Here is a 21,839-nt window from a genome sequence, read left to right on the forward strand (position 1 = left end):
CATCAGACCGGAAGTTCCGTCAACTAAACTGGACGTGACGTCACCAGACCGGAAGTTCGTCGCGCCTAGGCGCCAAGTAGTGCAATGCTATCGCAGCGCACACGCGATTTAGGTCATAATGGTGATGGAGTTATCAGCACAACTGCAGTGATAGTTGAAATAATAAAGCCATGCTTTGTGTGGAAATTTGTTTTGTTTCTGGCAGGCGCGCCAGTTAAATGAAAGCAACATACGCAGCATGCGATGCCGCAACCTTGCCATGCATTGTGCAGTTTCGGTCTACAGTACATAAATGTGCGTGTGAAATCTGTGGCGTCTGCTGAGGTGATTATAATTCGATCATTAGTATTACAGTGTAACCGTGGAAGCGGAAAGTGAATAGAGGTTCACAACTCTCTAGGCATTGGCTTCACTGGGCACAGAATCTGTTGCCGAGCCACCCCTGCCGGTTAAAGACCTCACTGAGAATCTTTTTTGGACTGCCCAGACAGTCGTCTCACTGGCTTTTGGGGTTCGTCAGCGCACGGAAGGCGGCCGCAGCAAGAACTAAGGGAAGGACCTCACATATATTATCTTACGCACGGGAGCAGCCTTGGGAATGCCGCTCCACTTTATCAGTCTGATTCCGCGGTCAGGCTGCACATGCGAAATGGACTGCTTTTATCACTTGGGGAGCATGGTATCACTATCATCGTAGGCATCATCATCACCGCCACCAACACCAACCTTTTGATGTATACTGTACGATTAGGAGCTTCGGCAATTCTTCATCAAATAAGAAAAAAATCAATGTGCTCACGGCAGAAAGGAGTTATGAACATATACCGACGTCCTTCAGCCCATACTTTACATCTTTGAATGATCATTTCGAGCCCGTGTTTTTGTGCGCGAATGAAAAAGCGCTAGCTTAAATAACGGAGGTGTCCTAAAGCAAATAGTGATTTGTTCACTTCCCCAGATAATATGCGGTTAAAATATAATTAGTGGAGAGGAGGTAGGTTTTGTGTTCTCTGTATTGTACTACGAAAGGCGGTCCTCTTCATGTTTGTTTGTGAGGGTTATATTAAGTGAATACAATAAAAAGAATGAAATTGATATCTCTTACACCAGTGCTGTGGAAAATTCTTAAGTTTTTAATATCACGCTTGTAAGGCATTCCACCGAGTTTGCGATTGAGGCAATCCTTTAGCATGTACAATGTGTTTACCTTTCTTATCATTTTTTTTTGCGTCAGTAGCTTGCTTGAACGTGGAACATCACGCGGGTTTACCAGCGAGACCAACTATCGCCATGAGATTGCGGCCGGAGCAGCGAGATCTATTTTTTTTTTTGATAAGCCCTTTTTTATGCTTGAAAAACGAGGTTCGCAGTAACAGACTGGCATCAATTAAAACTTATCGTGTTACACTGAACAGGATGTAGCGGAACCGTAATTGATTCAACATGATGACGTGTGCCAATCTTCCCGCCTCCGAACAGGCTGCATGTGATAGCTGATATGCTGTCTGCCTCTGCAGACCCAGACGCGAGGTGCATAATATGCAGGATTAATTACTTGTGAGGCAACGATGGGGAGGAGAAAAGAGGGAAATATGACGGCCAGCGTACGGGAAAGAACAGCGTCACAGAAACAAGAAGAATAAAATTGCGCGACAAGCCTGACAGCGCTGCGCTCCGGGCGTCTTTAATCAAGCGACAGGAGGCAGTGACATCTGCGAATGAAATGTCAAGCTCTGGAGGGTAAAGATATATTCAGTGACGTGGACTTGATAGAAACTTTCAGAGTGCCATTATGTATGCGCCAGGAAAGATGAAGTATACTCACGAGAAAATTAGCACGCGAGAAAGTTATTAAACTCAGCCATGAGAGATGCCTGGTTATTTTCTGTGACTGCGAGCCTGCGCGTAACCAAAGAGAAACTGCGATTTCAACGGACAAAAAAATACGCGATTACTCTTCTTGAGTTAACGTATGCGCACTAGAGTAAGGACAAAAGGTTTATCTATGGACTTGCTCTCTACAAAAGGCTACTAATACAAGAACCTGCCATTTTACTCATCAACCTTCGTTTTCGCTTTAGTCAGAAGTGTACTTTCCCATAAAAACGGAGAGAGTGTAAAGAATGTAATTTTTATAGATTCCCAGGCTGGTGCGCAAGCAACGCATCTGGCACTCTCCATATTTCTCGCAATGATAAAAGCAGTGCTACCGATGTGCCTCCGAATTCTCGGAATGCCTGCCCGTTCAGATTCTGTTCATTTCCACCTTTTTATGTCTTTAGTGCTTAGAAGTAAGCAACGCAGTAAGTGTAATTGTGACACACTTGAATTCGTGTGCGTTTTCCGAAAGAAACCGTCGCCTAATTAAGTAACCTCGTTCTTATTGCCTCGCCTTTTCGCTTCTGCACCTACTTGAACCACCAGCTGGTCTATCGCGCTCGAGCAATTTTGGATGCTTTCGCTCCAATTGCCTTCAAATGTTTCAGGTTTCAGTGCGACGAAGAGCGCCTAACGTAGCGCGGTGAGATTTGCAAAGCGACAGTATACGGCGGTTTTTGATTGAAGGAAACTAAATGCACAAGAGGATAACATATGAGCGGGCGACACCCGCTGTACGCTTACGAGATCAGAGAAAGCTCTAGTGTTTTAACAAGTGCTTCTGGGTGCTATTAAAAATTTAACATCAGCTGAACGCGTGCACAGAACGTTTGAGCTTCATCTTAGTAGCTTGCTTCTGTAATCGCTCGGAGAACACTCTCGCGGAGCGGAGAAACTGCCTGCCTCAAGCTATACTTCTGGACAACGGACGTACGCTAACTGGCACAAAGCCCTGGCACGAAGTTTTTTACATGGTCCGCTCAAATTACATTTCATTTGAAATACCTTACAAGCCAGTAGGGCGTTGTGTAAGGGGGCGTCACATTCTGAACATTTTCTAGCAGAATATGCCGAACGATACAAAAATAAAAATGTAGTACATAGCAAATTACATGAACACATGAAAGAAAGAGTAGAGTAATACACGCAACAACACGGAATTAAGAAAAACAAATACGCAACGAATGTTAAATCACAACAACAAAAAAGTATGAAATGCTCGTCGCTCATGTTATCAGCGCGTAATCAAACATGTCGTCATAGAGTACAATACATGATGCTGAGCAAAATACGACGAACAGATATAAAAAAAAGCACAAAGCGTAAAAGAAAAACGTAAGTAAAAGAAATGCATCGAAATGCACTTAACGGCTGCAACAAGACAGCGCTTGCATTGCAGTCTTGTTTATGCATCTCCGTCCTAAAGAAGTAGATGTGTGGGGATAGTGCCTCTTTTGAAGCCGAATCCAATAGAATACTGCAGCCTTGCTGCCGAATTGATTAAAAATCGAACAGTGACCGAACCGAACCGATTGTGAAAGAGAAAGGTTTTACTAATACTAGCTACTTGTGTGAATATTCGAACAAAAGGAAAATCGTGAACAGCGGAGCACTAAAGGCAGCGAGGTGGTGCGGGGCTATAATGTTTAGAGTATGGTCGTCCAAACAACGCTCAAAAGACGCGGAAGAAAGTGACATGAAGATACGAGCGTATTATGCATCAGGTACCAGCAAGCGTGCACCCATCTTATATGACTGTACCTGGCAGAAAACGCAGCGATCTAAACTAGGGGCTAGGGAACTGTAATTAGTATAGTAACTCTATGTCCATCATGTCTGCTATGTCCGTTATATCAAAGTCCACATTCGCAACGGCGGAGTGTGTGGGGACAGTTGAGCCAATGGCGGAAGAACCTCTTGCGGGGACTCGGTTACATTCGCTTCATTCAGACATGTTCCACGGAACACCGAGGAGAGTCCATGAAGATAGCGCTACGCACCGCGAGGCACGCAAACCACGAAGTGTATAAGTTCAGGGCAGTTTCCGACTGCAGAAATATGACCGAGCCTACGCGCGCGCGCGGCAACGTTTTCTCGCCTCGTTTAACGAGGCGCGCAGCTTTTGAGGGAGTCCCCGTCGTGGGTTTCGCACGATAGCAGAGCTCGTTTGCGTTCGAGCGAGCAAAACGGAATCGCTGCAGCCTCGGAGGACAACCAGAAGCGGCTCATTTACAGCTCATCCGAACGTGCATACGGGACGTCAGACAGAGAGGAAACAGAAAATGGCGTTTTTGCGCACTAGCTCTGCTGGGAGAGGGGGGAAGGGGGGCGGGGAGCTGATAGCGCGTAGTTTCTCCTTTAAATGTTGGACTGCGTTGACAACGCCTTCGAGTCGCTTTATTTTTATGCTTTGGCGAAGAGCGGCACACAAAACAGCACAATAGGCAGGCTTCGAATTACAGAAGAGATAAGGAAAACCCGTTAATTTGGCCGTTCAAAAGCAGAATTTGGGGGAAAATTCAAGTTTATATCTACTATTTTATGACGGATTCCTGTATATTTGCTTCTCATTTAACCTGAAACAGTTTGCGACGGGCACGCAATACTAAGCCTTTCCAGCGACCGTGGCGGCGCCACGCGGCTTGTTTCTAAAGCAGTGAGCTAGTGATTTGTCTCCGCGGAGGGGGTTACCGCAGTCCACCGTACTGCTTTAGTGCTTGCTTGCACGCTGGTGCGTGTAACAAATGAGAATACTCGTGCTTTTTCAATATGCACGAATCAAATCTCGAAAAAGAAAACGAGTGTTTTCTGAAACCAACAAAGAAGTGTGAAAACCGGAGATCAAGAGGGTTGGGGCGATTGGTACGATGCTTCAGCCCCATTGCCCGTGTTTCTAGCGTATAATACAGAAGCCGCGAGCAGCGTCGTGAGTGTAATTTCTTTTCAGAGTTCTGTTGAAACGCCTGTTGCAGTGAATCACATTAATAGGGGCTAAAGTTCAGGCGCACGCAGCTACGCGAAAGCAGGGCAATGCTTAAAAACTATGAGGCGCAATATTTAACATCGGTGACATTTCGTGGCGGACGTATATATATATATATATATATATATATATACATAAACGTAATTCGGTTGACACACGGTACCGAATTACGTTTATGTTCTACCGGATGCGTCCGATCTTCACCCCCCCCCCCCCTATATATATATATATATATATATATATATATATATATATTTCTTTTTTGGCTGAAAAGGAGGGATGCTTGGGCTCGTCGGTATCCCGTGTCATATGTGTAGCGCAAAGGATCCAGTTAAGGGACAAAGAACAGAAACAGACGCTATACTGGCGTCAATGTCAGCCTCGCAGGCGGTTCAGTACATTGGAGGTGCTTGTTAGGGGTCGATAATCAGCTTGAAGTAATCAATATTGAGATTAAAAACGTGGTTTCGGCACCCGCGAACGAGAAATGCATGGCTAGATGAATGGCGCAAATTTTACAGCTGTGTTTCTGTTTCTCGCATGCAATGCGCAAAGTGCTGAATAGCCGTAAACATTTCAGAGACCTGGCGTCGGCTGACTCGATCATGGTGCTTTTCGTATCTACCGCTAGTCGAAAAAACATTTAGATTGCTAATTTCAGGTGTTAAATCAAGCTCAAATATCCGTCTGGCTGCCGCTTTAAACAGTAGTGCACATTCCCCCTTCTATTTCAACCTATATATGAGCAACCTACTCGGGGGACAAACTAACCGTTATACTTGGCTTATCAGGAGCGCGCTGTAAATAAAATTCATCGTCGCACGGAAACACACCGTAAAAAAATACCAGAAGAACCTCACTTGTAGCACTTACTCCGCAGAATTTGGTGTCAATGGCGAAGAAGTTTTTGCTGCTGGCAATTTTGTTGTCATACCAATAAACAATTATTTAGCGTCCGTAATGCAGCCAAACTAAAGCGTAGGTTTTAATAATCACCGATATTGACTTAGTGCTGCTCAGCTGGATACTAAATCTCACGATACCAGTGCCAAAGCGTCAAGACGCTTTCTTCCTATAGACGCACGCTTTGGCAGCGACACTATCAGCACCTCGTCCGACATTTGCTACTACCACCGCGACACCTATAAGAGCTGGAACGACAAAATAGCATGAAAATAATGAAAACACAAGGGATCACTGTTAATCTCCAGGTGCATAATGTATGGCATTTCTTTTTATGCGTGCCAAAGTGCATACAGGCCCCTCCAATATGAATGGGAACAGTTGAAGCATTCAATTCATTTTTACTCCATAATTATGAGTTACAAGCTGGTTTTTCGTTTTATAACTAGCTTTCCTCTTTGTGTATAGTACCCAAAAGTCATTTTGAGCATCAGTAGCGAAACGACAAAATAGAAATAACGTCTTTTTTCTTTCATATTGGAAGGAAATGTACGTATTTTTGAGGCGCCTGAAGCTCAAAAACAATTCCTAGCAATTCTAGCGATTGCTTTGAGCAAACACAGGTTAAAATAACATTTGGCAACGTCTCACCACTAGGCAAGCGGTTCGAAATTACCGGAAATAAAATCCCGAGAAACGCCGAAACCCGCAGCGGAAGGAGTCGTGTGTGCTGGCGCGTGAAGGCATTCTCTGTGAGGCCCTGACGAGCAAACATTTTAGAGTGTTTTCTTCATGAGCTGAAAAAACAACGATGTCTTCACGCAGGCGTACAAATATTGAGGACTTGAAAAGCTCTCGTTAAGTTTTGTTTTCTGCTGCCTTACTTAGCGCACTTATATCCACTCGCTGAAGCGAGCACTTATTTGCGAACAAGAGCGTCTCACTTGCCGTTCCGGGCTGAAATTTTGTAAACAAACGGAAAAAGTGTATCTCCATGTTGTATGAAAAACGGTGGAGAGGAAGGGAACAATCGATTAAAAGCAACAACACTCTGCCGCTACCTGTTTTCGTCTGGCGGATGACAGGATATGTTTTTTCTCTCTCCTAGCTCTGGGTTTCTGTAAAGGAAGTCTCTGTTGCTGACATCTTCACGGTACGCTGCTGGCTGCTCACGCTTCCTGTCCAGCTTATGTTCTGGCTTACTTCAGCACACTTTCCGCTCCGATTGCTGGCTGTAATCCACTCAGAGACGATGGAACCTTTGTGTCGCGTTTTCAACTGGACATGTTTGTTTACTTAGCGCAGGTCACTTGCTCTTGCTGTAAGCTATTTTTACGTGTGTCCTTTCTGTCGATCACTTTTTCTACCTGTAAGTATTTTGTTTTGTTGCGCGGGAAATGTTGTTTCCAGCCATACGCGATGTATCCATGAGGAATACGAGCGTGCGCAGACAAAAAGGAAGAGCCATGATCAAAAGTAATGAAATAAATAAAGGCCATTGATTGGAGATTCCGGCATCATTGCTAGGGTTTTTTACTGGTGAAATTAGAAAGAGTGTAAGATATTATACTGAATTTTATTGTAACGGGCGCTCAGCCTCATCATAATAACAGCCGCCTTAGCATATCATGACACTGATTTGTTGTATTTCACAGCTAATCATAAAATGGCACAGACATGAATGCCTTACGTGAGTTAGCACTCAATCGAGCTTCCTTAAGTGTCGACTGACATGTCGGGAGCAATATAAGAGTGACTGAAAAACAATAACATACTACGAATTTGAAGTTAAAAGGAGAAAAGGCATGTCCACTCTGTTTTAATTAAGTGCCGGTAGAAAATTCTTGTAGGCTTATTTTCATTTAAATTAACACTAAATAATAAATATATTTGCTGCAGTGTGTGAGTAAAAGAGAATCAGAGTCATTTAGCTGCATGCAATACGTTTTATAGTTGCAGATTAGGTCGTAAAGATGAGTTAAAAAAAAAATCAGACATTGTCTGTAGACGAGAACCACGGAGAGCCGAATGTGAGCCTTTGAGCAGCAAATTCAAGAAAACTACTAGCGATAAAACTTGGAGGACAGTTAATGAATCTTAACAGTGGGATGCGATAGTATTATAGATCCCCATTGCCGCTACTGTGGGGTTTCTGCTTCCCCAAGTGTCCCCCAAGCGGAAGATAGCGAAGAACTGGTTCTAACCGAATTTTCTCTCCATTTTTTTCTTGCTTCTCATCCCTCACTATTTTCTTCCGTAGCCAGGTTGTGCCTACGTCACCAGGTCGCGTGACCTTTCTCTGCCAATTATTATTTTAACATTCACCTGCTACGGTGGTCAGTTTGCCCACCATTCGACAGGCCAGTTACCACCAGTCCTGGTGGAAAGGTTTTGATGACAACGCCATACCACGGTACTTCTCAATGCGATGGCCGGTTGCCACCTGCCACGGTGGACAGATTGTGATGACGTCACAAAGTCAGGTGACTTCTCTCAACCAACCAGCGAATTTTACAACAAACACCACAATTTTTGCTGAATGTGGGCTCTAATGCTGTCGTATTAAAACCTTTTGTGTGCTGCTATGCAAATATTTGTGCCAGGAGTTTGGGCCGGGAAAAACAGAGCTGCCCTCAGCCGGTCACGTGATGCATGGTAACCAAAAATGTTCGCGTTGAACTACTTGCCAAATCGTCGTTTCCCATGCTGGACCGAGTGACAAAGCAGATGTGGGTCTGGGAGCGGCCGCTTTCAAGGAAGCGAAGAGGAGGGGAGGGAAGGGGAATGGGGTTTACTGCCGTAAACCGAAGAGGGGATATAAAAGAGAAGGAATAAAGAGAGTGGTAGGATAAGAAGGAAGGACGTCAGGGCAACAACGAGCATGATGCAGTGTCACAGCCTGTTTAGCAAGCCTGACGACGTCATGGGTAGGATCAGCGCTTTGCAAAAACCTCCACTGCTGCCGATTGGTAATCCCACCGCCCAATGATTTTGCACTCCGTCAGCAGTCGGAGCTCGCGGAGGAATAGAGCACAGCGCAGCGTTTATCTTTCGCTATTAAACACAGAGCTGCGCATTTACAAAGCAGATGTTCTGCTGTCTTATCACAGCCGCATGAAGTCACAGGAAGGGCTGTCGGCAATGAAAATGATGCACGCGTACCGGCTTATGAAAGCAACAGCGAGCAATGGATGTCCGAAAGTTGCTTCGCATAGCGGTACGTAAGGCGGAAAGCCTGACTGCAGATAACTCTTTCGGCAAAGGGCTTGTGCGGTTTTTCGAAAGGAACTGTAAAAACGCTAAATATATGACATTACACAAATATTCTTGCTAGAGCTAGAAAACACTCAAACCTTTTCGGTTTTAGTATAAAAAAGGAAAGTTTTAAACCTGTTTTTTTTTTTTTTCATATTGTCATCGACAAGAAGCAACATATGGAAACCTGTTTTCACATGACATGACATACATAACACGTAAAGTTAAATGTTAAGCATGAGTTTACGTACTTGCGGGCAGCAGCAAAGATTATCGAGGTTCGCAAAGAAAAGCTGCGCGCCTTCAGGTATGCTGAAATGGCCAATCGCGCTATTTTATATTAGAGTTCAGTACAAAGAGTTCATGTCGAAAGGCTAGTTCTGCTCGGATATAACGAGATTGCATAAAGATGTTTCACTGGAGGTAAAGGAATCGATATATATTTTTTAAAAACAGGCGCGGTATAATAAGCTCAAGTGGGTCTTATAGATCCAATACAAAGATTACAAAAAAGCGACGATTGAACTAAGCCGATGCGTTTAAAGCAGCTAACTCAACAAAAAGAAATATACTGCGCAATGCCGGAACCTTTCGCGCACCCAACAGATGTCTTTGTGCAGGTTATGTGGGTACTGTCTCCACGCTACACCCGGTCGTAGATTCCGAAGTACTTCCTTCCAGTGCGATCGGCTCGTTTCGATCGGTATGAGGCGGGTAATTTATTTTACAGCCTCCCGTTTTTTTATCGGCTCTTACAACTAGCGAGGTTTTCGTCGCAGCCATTGGCGCAATCGAAGAGAGGCTGCCAGGAATAAAGGGTGTTTCTTTAAAAGCGTGAGCATGGAAGAGGAGTTGACGGAATGAAGAAAATACATCTATAAAGGAAATGGAAAAGAGGGAAAGGTTTGAAGAGTAGCAGTCTTGGGAACATCTGCAACTTGACCAGTGCATGAAGGCAGTGTTATACGGTGACCCACTTTTGGACGCGGTAAAAAAAAAAAAGAAAACGCCAGCACAGTTACTGGCTTGTCGTGTAAAGTTGCACAGTTTGCTTGTTCCCAGTCACTCCTCTATAGTGTCTGCTGTAAATGTATATATTTTTATTTTAAATAGATGCTTTAGCTTTGCGCATTGAGCTGGAACGCCTAAATTACCTGTTGCAGATTGTGCTTTTGATACTTACTGCGCAAATAACGAAAAATAAATATTTGCGAGAGACGTTCTTTCAGGTTTCCCCCCTTAAAGTTGAGCAACTGGCTAACTTCGACTGCTTGGGCTTGTAGGCCTAACTGGCAGGTTCGTTGCTGTCGCAGAGATCAGCGTTAACGTCTACCGAGTTGAGAATTTGTTTTGAATGCGCCACCGAAAGAGTTCTGATCATTTTTATGTCTGAACAAGTCGCCAAAGACATTCAGTAGTCCTGCTGTTTCGTACGTACCCCAGTTGTTAAATCCGTTCAACCAGTCAACTAAGCCAGTTGCTCAATTGGACTGTAGATAGGAATGGGCATGCAACGGCTACTTGTTTGCAACTTGGAGCGCCTTTCTTCCGCTGCAGAAGCAGGAGGACGCTACGTGATGCTGCCAACGGGCGAGCTGGTAGTGTGGAAGACCACAGCCTCAGAGGCGTTCCACTCTTACCGCTGCCGGGCACGGAACGACGTCACGGGCCAGATTCACCTCAGCGACACCGCCGGCAAGATTGTCGTCACCGGTGGGTTACAGCGTAGCTTCCGCCTTATTTTCACTCTACCAAAATGATGGTATGGGACATCGCCACAGTTTAATTGAGGAAACAGTATGAGCTGACGATTCCTGTCTTTCGTTTTCTCCATTCTTGTTATGTTTTAAGACCTTCACTGATAACGTAAGTAGGTTTTGTGTCTTCATTCCCGCGTACTCAACGATCTTGGTCGACTTAAGTTATTCCTCCTGCTTTCTCGGCTATATTAACGCAGGAAGGACAAACTGCTTTCGTGCTTCACATGGGGTGATGTATTAAATGGATCCTGCGACAAGAATTAGTTGGCCCATATTGATAGGCTACCACGCTTTAATCATAAATAGACAAGTCGCAGAGAAAGCGGTGCTTTTATAAGATATAAAAGAAAAAAAAAGCGTATTCTGCTGCCAGACAAACGATCGATTTTCACTGAGAAAAATGATTGCATGACGCGGTCCTCAGTGTCCTTTCAAGAAACGGAACTTAATGTGCGCTATCAGCTATGCTGAGCCGAGCTTTAAAAACCTGATAAAAATTATCCCAATGAAAATGGGAGCTCAATAGCGCCAACACAATAGAACAGTGCAGTTGTCGCACTAACTAACAAAATCGATGTCTTTTTCAAGTTCTAAAATAACGAGAAAAAGTGCCTCGGGCCTTCCCAGAAATGCTTTGACAGAACTCCGATGGCTCGTCTCATTCTCGAAAGCCCTTCTCTGTGGCACTGTCCATGGCAGTGTCTTTTAATCAGTACTTGGTGCGCAAGAGTTCCAAGCTGTTCTACAGGACGTGGAGTGCCCTCCTCGTGAGAGCAGTGAAGAGCGGAGCCAATCAGCCGCGTACTGCGTTCACGACATTCAGCGCCGCGGATCCACTAGAGTGGTTGCTTTAAATATATGACTTAGAAAGATCGGAGGTATTGAGAACAGGGCTCTCTATAGTTCCTGGCCGAAGTCCAATAGGATTTCAGACTAGAGCGCTCAGTGAAGCATCGTTCGCTTAGTCCGGGGTTTTCTGTGCCATTTCAAACGCATTAGATACAGTATCATTGGAAGCTATTTCGTATTTGTTATTACAGATGTCCCAGCACTCAGAATGAAACGGACATGAACTTGGCAAAACGGCCGGCTTGAGAAAAGCTATTAGGGCTTCAGAGTAATTGGAAAAGGAAGTGCCGAGTTCTTTTTTTTTGCGGTATTTGTTGCAGCTAAGAATACGACAGTGTATAACACTGGGCTTAAATACTGTCTTATATATAGGCTTATAAATTATTCTAGTTGTGTTGATGATGAGTGAAAAAGTAATTGGACGCACTAAAAAAATTAAAGAGCGAAACAAGCATTACCCCTGCTGTGTAAATTGATGCTGACAACTCGCACACAAAACCGTGTTTCCGCAGCAGAGATTCAGCACCGCGTTGTAGTGTGCAGAAAAAAATTTATGTAACATGAAGCAAGAAGACTTTCTGAAAAAATTCGTCACTGCACCTGTTTTTACAACTAAAAAAGTGCGAAAATTCATGACCTAAATGAACTTCCACCCCTTTTAGTGGGGAGTTCGAGGCAACGCTCAGGGTCTCCACAGAATTACTTCAGCACGACGAATAGTTTTGCCATTTCGGCCTATATGTCTTTCGTTATGTGCGAGTCAACTGTGAACTGATGCCCATGTTTCCATTAGAGTATTATGAGGACAAGCAAGTCTGTTTATTGTTTGTTTGTTCACGGGGTTTAACATCCCAAAGCGATTTGCTATGAGGGACGACGTAGTGGAGGGCTCCGGAAATTTCCACCACCTGGGGTTCTTTAACGTGCACTGACATCGCACAGTACACGGACCTCTAGAATTTCGCCTGCATCGAAATTCGAGCGCCGCGGCAGGGATCGAACCCGCCTCTTTCGGGTCAGCAGCCGAGCACCATAACCACTGAGTCACCACAGCAGGAGGACAAGGAAGTGTTTGCACTTTCTGCGGCGAAAATTGAAACTGCGCTTAACAAGCTACGTGAAAACACGAGAGGAAGAAGCATCTTTAATGGCGACTGGAGATGTGGGAGGAATGGCTTTCGGAAGTTGATTAAAAGGTTGCGCACAATTTCTGCTTTTTTAAATATTCAAGCGAAGTGATTAAACGATGGACTAAGCTTGGAAACGGGTAACCGCTTCCAAAAATACGGGAGCCCTGCCTGTACCACCTCAAAATTATATCAAACATCGTTATGTGGCCATGTTTCGTTTATTAAATCAATACATTCACCGGTGCCCATTTTCCGCTGACGCTTTTATAATATTTTAAGAGAACATTGGTCTAGTTTGTCGTAATTTTTTTCTCGTTTTATTTTCAGAAGCCGTCAGCGATCTTGCTCCTCGGATAATCGAGACGCGAAGACTGGTTCGAGTGGTGCGGGGAGCACAAGCTGCTCTTCCCTGCGTTGCCCAGGGACACCCATCGCCTACGCACACCTGGTCTCGTCTCACCAACCGCGGACACGACAGCGCAGCAGCAGACGCCAGCGGAAGCGACCGCGCAATTCCTGTAATGACTTCGGACACGGTGTCTGTTCGCCCAGGAGGATCGGTGCTGGTGATACGTGCAGCCCGTGTCGAGGATGGTGGCAGATATCGCTGCGTAGCGACCAACTCGGCTGGCCGGGACAGCGCCTACACAGAGCTCTCTGTCTCAGGTGAACATCGCTTACTACTCAGTGAAATTTTGACTTTGATTCGACGAGGAGATTGACGCAAAACAACACAAGAACATATTCCGTCCGCCGCTGTGGCTCAGTGGTTATTGTGCTCGGCTGCTGACCCGAAAGACGCGGGTTCGATCCCGGCCACGCGGTCGAATTTCGATGGAGGCGAAATTCTAGAGTCCTGTGTACTGTGCGATGTCAGTGCACGTTAAAGAACCCCAGGTGGTCGAAATTATCCGGAGCCCTCCACTACGGCGTCCCTCATAGCCTTAGTCGCTTTGGGACGTTAAACCACATAAAACCAACAAGAACATATTCCACTTATAGTAAAATGCAGCTGAGACCCTTTATTTCAGCGTGGAGAAAGAAGGTAGGAGAGCGAGTAGAAGAAAGAAAAAAAGTGTTCATGTCGGGGGAGCCGGATAGCTACTGTCATGAACATCAATAATGCTGACAGTCATGTTGGGGTTCAGGCTTGGGTCACGAGCGCATCAATAAGTTCAAAAAGAATTGTTGGGTTAGTTGGTATCGCATGCTTCCTATTCCACAGTGCGAAAAAAAAAAACAAGGACGACACAGGAATACCACAAAGCACTGTGGTGTTCCTCTGTCGTTCTTGTCTTTTATAGCGCTGTCGAATTGGAAGCGCTAAAGTGTATGAAACTAGCACCTGGTCATGCAGTTCTGATGAACGCTTGGTAGGTGCGATTGGACCCCATTCGTTTGCGAAATACTCAGGGAGAGAGCTCACAGTGAACTGCTTAAATCTCTCGCACAAGGTTACAAAGGATCAGCCGAGAGTAACGAGAAACATATTTGGGTGCACTTTCGAACTTAGTTTGCTAAACACGACTTTGCTGAATGCAATCACGAAGAGATGCAGCTAAGAAATCAACATGAATTTCTATGATGAGTCCGGCATCACCAGGGTTTTGGCGGCATATCCACCAACAATAAAATAATCCCTTGCATGAAATAACTGGCTGAGAGCTTATGAGTAGTGGATGTTCAAGTACTTCGATGATTACAGGAACATATTCTCAAAGAAGCAACTGAATGTCGGTTACCAAGAGGAAGGTGAGGCTTCTTAGGCTGTCATAGTTCAAGTGGGCTCACCGACACTCAGACAGGCAGTCAATGGCTTTGGCCAGTATAGTTTTGAGTTTTCACAACCCGAACCTACATCCGGAGAGTGGGTACTGCACGCGAAGTGATGTTATTAAAGAGGCAAATGACCAGGTGAAGGAAAACATTTTGTGAGGAGCCCTATTTTGCTGTCCCTTCTTTTTTCCGACAACATGCGGCGTTCCTCTGCCTAACAATAATAACAAAACCTATTAGATTTCATATACGAAAGAAAAGATAGTGGCCATAAAGGCCGCATTTGAGCTCTCGAGATTGATTTCGACGAAAGGTTTCTTTAAAGCGTGTTAGAATATAAATTAAGTTTTTGCACTTAGCCTCCATCAAAATGCAGCAGCCCTGACCGAAAATGGACCTCGTGCTCACTAGTAGAACAGCGTAGACACTGGGCCACCGCGGTGCAGGGTGTGCTTGTCTTGCATCACATAACTCACTCTACGTGTGTCTTAGTTTTATTTTAAATTTACCGCCCATTTTATCGCAACGTTTACAATGGAAGATTGGATTAATTAGGTGGTGTACCGCACATACTTCAGTTAAGTTTTTCGTTCTCGCATTTCCGTGCCCAGCACCACTGTCGGCACGTATCGATCCCGCCGTGCTGGAGGTGGACGCTGGCAGAGCTGCCAACCTGACCTGCCGGGTGGTCGGACAGCCCGTGAACGGTGTGCTGTGGACGCACAACGGCGAGCCCCTATTCTCGGCGTCTTCCATCGTGGTCGGCGCCAGTGGAAACAGCGGGTTGCCCACTGCAGTCACAGCGAAAGCGAAGCTGCTCTCCCGCGACGTGCTGCTCATCGCTTCAGCGAAGCGCCAGGACAGCGGCATGTACCAGTGCTTCGCCTACAATGGCCAGGATTCGGCGCAGGGAACAGCAGCAGTCGTCGTTAGAGGTGCGAAGGTTTAGCAGTTTGCTCCTCTCGGCCGGTATAGATACTCGTCCATGGTTCCTTTTTCCAAGATAAAGATTAGTGGCGGAATTCGCCCATTCCTTCTGCTACCGGCACGTAGGGGGTATGCCAAAAGTTCCCGGGATAGCGGGTCTGCTTTTGAGCGGTATGAGTATGAACTTAAGGTGTTGTTAAATTAGTAATGTTCTGAGGGATTAGGATGAGGCTCCTCCTAACCCTCCAGAAATTTCTGCCTTCTGCATGGGATGTCTTTGATGCCTTAGTGCACACCTGAAAAAAAAAAAAAAGACCATGCGACCTGGGGACCTTTGATAGTATCTCGACATCATCTTAAGTCCCATTTCTGGCCTGCTCGACCACAAAATGTAGTCTTCATTGTCTGTTCTGCTGCCTGTAGTAAATCGCTTGGACGAGCTGCCTTTCACCGCATCAAAATTGCTTGAGCTGTGGAATGCCCAATTTTAGCAGTAACTTTCCTAAATGATACCTACGTCGTATGTAAATAATGATACTCGATGGTTTTGGCCTAATGCTCCTTTCATTTCTTTTCTAGTACCTTTCTGCGCTAGCTTTCATTGATTGTCGGCAAAGTGTATCTGAATTGTTTGCAATTTCGGGTAACTTACCGAAAACATTGCTTGAAAGCAACGTTTTAAACAAAGCAGTCTTTGTTTAAAAGGCTATTGGGAGGCCCAACTTGGCCGCTGTTAAAGAGAAAATGCTAACTATTTTGTTAAACCGGTATGTAATATTTTGGAACTGTAGTCTGCCCCAGCAAGTGCTTTTGGACTTTTTCTCTGGTATGCACCATGTGATTTACATCCCAATGTGACAGGGTAAATTAAGCACCGGACACCTAAGTATTACTAACACTTCTTGTTCTTAGTTATCGCAGAATGAGATGTCATAGTTGAAGGATTTGTCAAAAGGAGGCCTGAGAATAGGACTACTTTCGATAGATTTCATTTAAATTTTAGCTGCCCAGGCATCAGTTTCAGTAGTTTTTGACGTAGTGGCTACATCTTCGGTATTCTACATGCTTCTCCAAGAATGCAGCTTTTGTTTTAGAGTTAATCCGCAGTGCACAGCTGCAGTGCTCGCCGAACCGCCAGCTGTTTGCTCTAGCCATTACTGCGCACTTCTGTTTCCGCAACAAAACAATACTGCAATCGGAAGAATATAAAGCTCACTTGGTATGCGACGCTGAAAAATTTCTGCTGCCGGAGCAGGCTCCTGCTGCTTTTAACCTCGAACTAAGCAAGAGCGGCGCGCTTCCAGTCAAGCCCAGCGCCGCCTATAGGTGTAAACAGAGCAGCGTCCTTTCTTCGGTGGCGCACTCGCGAAGGAGGCTTTCAGCTCGCCGGCGTCTCACTGCTTTCCACGACCACTGCCTCCACTCGCGTTTCCCGGCACCGCTGAGCCGCGGTTAATTGAATTTCGGGGCTGTGAGGCGAGCACGCTTTGTCTCCACCAAGTTGGCGTGGGTTCCTTGTTAGGTTCTGACGAGTGAGCGGTAGGCAACGAGATTAGCTGAAACGTGCGACTGTGTGTTTCGCGCCAATCGCTTGTTTTTCTCATCGCAACTTGCTTCGAGGAGTATTAGCGTTGGAGGTGTTACCACATTGCCTCGTTTACTGTTGTAAGAATACAAAACGCTCACTTTGTGCCGCAGCATGGTCGCACTTCTTCATTTATTGGCTCTTGGTACTTTTCAGGTCCCTTTCTACGGCACTTGGGTGTTGTTGTGCACACTAAGCTGAAGTTTTTATGCTGCGGAAATAAGCCTAAAATGCTTGATAAGCGCGTAGCTTGGCACCAAAACCATGAAGCGCGGATCACGCCTTGACCGGAAGACCGCAGGCTAAGCCTAATTCTTAGCCCTGTATTAATGTATAACGCTTTCAGTGTGATCCGACCACTCGCGGGTCACACATTATGTGTGCTTTTTATCGCAAAGATGAATGATTTCGGCTGCCTTCATGGTATCACCGAGAAGCACTTGTATTTTTTTTGTTTCTCTGTTCTCTTATCGGTGATCAATTGCATAAAACGGTGTGTGCCATTTTCATTCATAAATTATGTCATCTAAAAAAAAAACAATGCTGCGGAACAAGTTACAAAATAAGCAACTTTATGTTTGAAAGTTATTTAACTGATGGTGGAACGAAAAACAAATCGGGAAAGCAAAAAGATTAGCAAGCATATAGGTCTCGAGGTTGGCCATGTTTAGAGCACAACTGGTGTTTATTTTTCTTCATTTCAGAGCGCCTATTTGCTTTGAGTGCACTTCTATTGTCTTTTTTAAAAGATATCACACCGAATTATATGTCCTAGCATATAGATATCAAATCTTCCTAATCAAAGACGGCACGAGCTCTAGAGTAACGAAAATTGGTGGAATATCCATGCAAGAGACTAGCCGTAGGCACGATACACAAAGGTGAATAGGAATTCATTGCAAAGCAGTGCCATTTTTAAGGTCACTGAAGAAATGGACGATAACAACGCCAAAGGAATTTAATTCTGGTTTACGCGCGAAACTTATTACTTTGTCTTTTAATATATTTCTCCCTACTTGCGTGTGCAGAGGATGCCCCTGTGCTGAAGCACTCGTTCTCCGAGTCGGTAGTCGCACCAGGCAGCAGCGTGTCTCTGAGGTGCGCGGCCTCGGGAAACCCTCTGCCCCAGGTCACGTGGACACTTGACGGGGACACTGTGCCGGAAAGTTACCACGTGCGAGTGGGAGACTACGTGAGCAGCGAACGGTGAGACGCCCCTTCGCCCCGTAGTGGGTTAATGAGGTTGTTTCTTTCTTTGTGTTTATTTATGCTGTTCTGGGATTCGATCAATGATTGGATCGCATTTCACACTTAACAAAATGTGCCCACTACTGTGATAAATATGCATGTGTTGTGTCAATTAGATTCGAAGTTATTGAGCCGCTAACATGCGTCATTTTTGGTCTTTTTTAGAGCGCTGGTTCTAAATAACTAACCACTGGAGTCAAAAACCTTTCCGCACTCAGCGAGATTAACAGTTGATGTAAATGCTGCAGAAGCAATTTTTTTTTTTCAGTGCAGGGGTTTCTTCAAAAGGCTTGTAAAAGACAGGCAAGTAGAACAGTTGTATTGCTTTTACGAACTAATTTTTTTTCCTTACTCCACTTGCGCCAGCAATTAATGCGATTAACGACGAACTCTGTTGAAAAGTAAGTCTGCGCTGCCCGCCGTTCTGCTCGTCGCTTTGTGTCGCCTGCCGTGAACACCACGCCCTGTACCATTTGTGCAGAAACCCCCTTTCAATATATATACTTTTCTAATAACCTAAAACTTGTTTTCCTATCATAAGCAGGAGGAATGCGGCAATCATGCAAACATTGTGTTAATTGGCCAATGCCCACGAAACCATTCGGCCGTCATCTTAACGGACACAACTATAGGTTTTCGCCGTCATGCCATCTGAAGCAATGTCCCAAAGAAGATAAAGTGCTTGACTGTTGTGCCGCGCCGAGGCAGGGCACAGCAAAGCGACATCTATTTGCAACCCTAGATAACGGAGGGTGAACTTTGTGCCCCGCACTACCACATAAGGTTGAACTATTCTCGGCAGTTTAGCACCTCTGTGAAAAAAAAAAACAACTACAAAAAAAAAACAAGACACTGGGAGTAATAAATAATGAAACGAAAGTGCAGCATTTGTTCTTACCTGCTTAAATCTAAGCTTATCACGTGGGCAGAAAGTTTGGCAGGCTTAATATCAAGCGTGTGGCGCATAGTGCAAGCTACAGACTTGAAGTGTCTCAGGGTTTCCTGTGGACCAGCAAGCGGCGCAATGTTTCCTTGTTGATCCTCCTCCGCTCCTCTGCATCCCTATTCAGCCTGGTGCACAGCTACGTGAACTTCACCAGCGTGCGGGTGGAAGACGGTGGCCTCTACGCCTGCGAGGCGCGCAACAGCGCGGGCCAGGCGACACACTCTGGGCGCCTCGTCGTGCCGGGAAAGCCCGTGCTGCGGCGAGCCATGAGTAACTTCACTGCTCTGGCAGGTCACACCATGGTACTGCACTGCCCCGTGGCCGGGCATCCCGTTCGGAGTATCGCTTGGCAGAAGGGTCAGTTTGTATGGCGCGAGGCATACAATGAATTATGGAATCATTCTTTATATTAGCCACAAATCTTCAGTGAGACTTCTGATGTGAAGTTTGAGAGTGCATGACCATCCACTAGATACAGAGAGCAGTTGAATTTGTTTTCTGGAAGCATTGAGGAAGTGATTGTACAGCCACAAATGTTCATGTGTGCATAGCCAGAAGGGTCTTGAATATTACGTTAAACTTAGTTCGATATGCTGCAGTAAGATAAGTTGAAATGACAAGTGCGCGTGTACAATATGCTTTCCTGCCCGAAGTTGTTGCAAACCATTGTCTATGTCAAAACACAGCATAGTACAGGAAGTCCCAGATCGGTAACGCTTGAATGGTTCGTGGAACTTTTCGTTATAGCGCCGCCGTCACGCCTTTTACAAAGAGAGCAGCGATGTCGTCACCACCCACGGCGTGGAATTTGGCAGTATATCTGCATGTAATAAGAAAGGCTTTCGCATCATTATAATCTGTAGCACAGGTAGGAGACACAAGGACAGTTTGCATCGAGCTTACCGCGTGCTGCTTTTCCCATGGGCAGACGGGCGCTGGCTTCCCCAGAACCACCGGCAGCGAAGCTTCCCCAACGGCACCTTGGTGGTGACCCAAGTTCAGCGCGGCCAGGACAGCGGCTTTTACGGGTGCACGGCCAGCGACCCGGTGGGGAACACAGCCGGCGGTCAGCTCGCCGTGCGCGTAATGAGTGAGTATCTCAGCCATGTAACAGCACAACTCACTTGTTTGTTCGTTTTTAAGAGCTTTTATATTTTCATGAATAATCATTCAGACTCGGTCACGGGATCTAGAAGAATTTGGTTCGAACTTCGCTTAAGTTCACTGCTAATCGGATAAAAATGACTATTTGTTCCGGATAAGAACAATGTAGTGACTTAAGCTCAGGAGTGAGAGAAGTAGAAACATTGCCTTCCCGTACAACTCGTATCACCAACCTACTTAGCAACCGAAAAGGAACTGTGGTGAACACTGTGCCTCATTTGAAGAGCGACAAATCAGGCTAGCTGATACTGCATTGTTTTGTACAATGAATGCGCTGAGTGGTTACAAGGGCGCCACGTGCATTCAACAGATGCAGCTTATTTGTACTAACGCTTTGGGATGCTAGCCTCATAGGCTCGTCTGCCGTTCGAGGACGGCAGAAAGGAACAGCAGACAAAAAAGTTGGGCTGAGGCTTAGCTAAAGTGTTAAGCCTGGATATCTCGAAGCGAAAAGCTTCGTGGCGATGCTCGTGGTTTAGCGAAAGGTTTCATACATTATTTATTTAATTATTTATTTATTTATTTATTTATTTATTTATTACATGCTACCAGTCCTTTCCAGGACTAAGGTAGGAGTGGAAACATTACATTGTATAGTGACAGAAATACCAAGACAACTGGTACAAACAAACAAACCCGCAACAAAATATGCTTACTAAGTACTACACAAATGGTCATAAAGCAGAGACGAAAACTCATCACGAGATTCCACAGACACCACGTCATCAGGTAGCCGATTTCAGTCATGTGCGGTCAGCGGAAAGAAGGAATACTTAAAGCAATCTTTAGCAGCACGGAATTCTTTGACATATCGAGTGTGTTTATTGCGGGTTATGCGAGATGTGCACTCCTTTATATTGCCACGCGCCTAACGCGCCGCGCGGCCTCCGCGCTGAATCGAAGACGACGACGAAGCGGCGGTGGACTCTGGCGGAGCGCTTGTTCTGTTTTGTGTCGTGGAAGCTGGTTCTATAATTAAAAGAAGGGTCTCAGTCTTGGGTTCTTCCCGACGCCTACCTTCACGGCTCCTCTGGCCGTGACTATATAACATTGCTTATCAATCCCAACAGTTTCATTCATAATGTTATAAAAGAGACACAGTCGTTTATGTTTTCGTCGAACAGAAAGGAGCGGTAAGTTGGCTTCACTGTACAAAGGTGATACTGAATCTTTCCTCCGAAAGCGGTAGAATATGAAACGTAATGCGCGCCTCTGAACATGCTCCAGTTCCTGCACTAACATTTTGCTTTTCGGGTCCCACACCTCGCATGCGTACTCTAGCACAGGGCGCACCAACGTTTTATATGCAATTAGTTTTGTTTCACTTGAAGCAAACTTTAGTGTTCTCCTGAGGTAGCCTAACTTCTTATTAGCTTTACCAACAATGGACATCACGTGTTGCTTCCAAATAAGGTTCGATGTGATAGTCACCCCT

General features: G+C 45.3%; 1 protein-coding gene across 1 annotated transcript in view; it reads left to right on the forward strand.

The window, feature by feature from the left end:
- LOC149372709 (cell adhesion molecule Dscam1-like) overlaps window positions 1–21,839 on the forward strand; it is an 87,465-nt gene that overhangs the window by 42,264 nt on the left and 23,362 nt on the right. The window contains exons 5-10 of the mRNA XM_089567261.1: window positions 10,577–10,732; window positions 13,086–13,424; window positions 15,146–15,469; window positions 18,075–18,252; window positions 19,365–19,597; window positions 20,169–20,330. Of these exons, the coding sequence (XP_089423387.1) occupies window positions 10,577–10,732; window positions 13,086–13,424; window positions 15,146–15,469; window positions 18,075–18,252; window positions 19,365–19,597; window positions 20,169–20,330 (1,392 nt within the window). The remainder of the gene's footprint in view (window positions 1–10,576; window positions 10,733–13,085; window positions 13,425–15,145; window positions 15,470–18,074; window positions 18,253–19,364; window positions 19,598–20,168; window positions 20,331–21,839) is intronic.

The sequence above is a fragment of the Amblyomma mixtum genome, chromosome 1, assembly GCF_055824585.1.
Source record: "Amblyomma mixtum isolate Tamu chromosome 1, ASM5582458v1, whole genome shotgun sequence".
NCBI lineage: Eukaryota > Metazoa > Arthropoda > Arachnida > Ixodida > Ixodidae > Amblyomma > Amblyomma mixtum.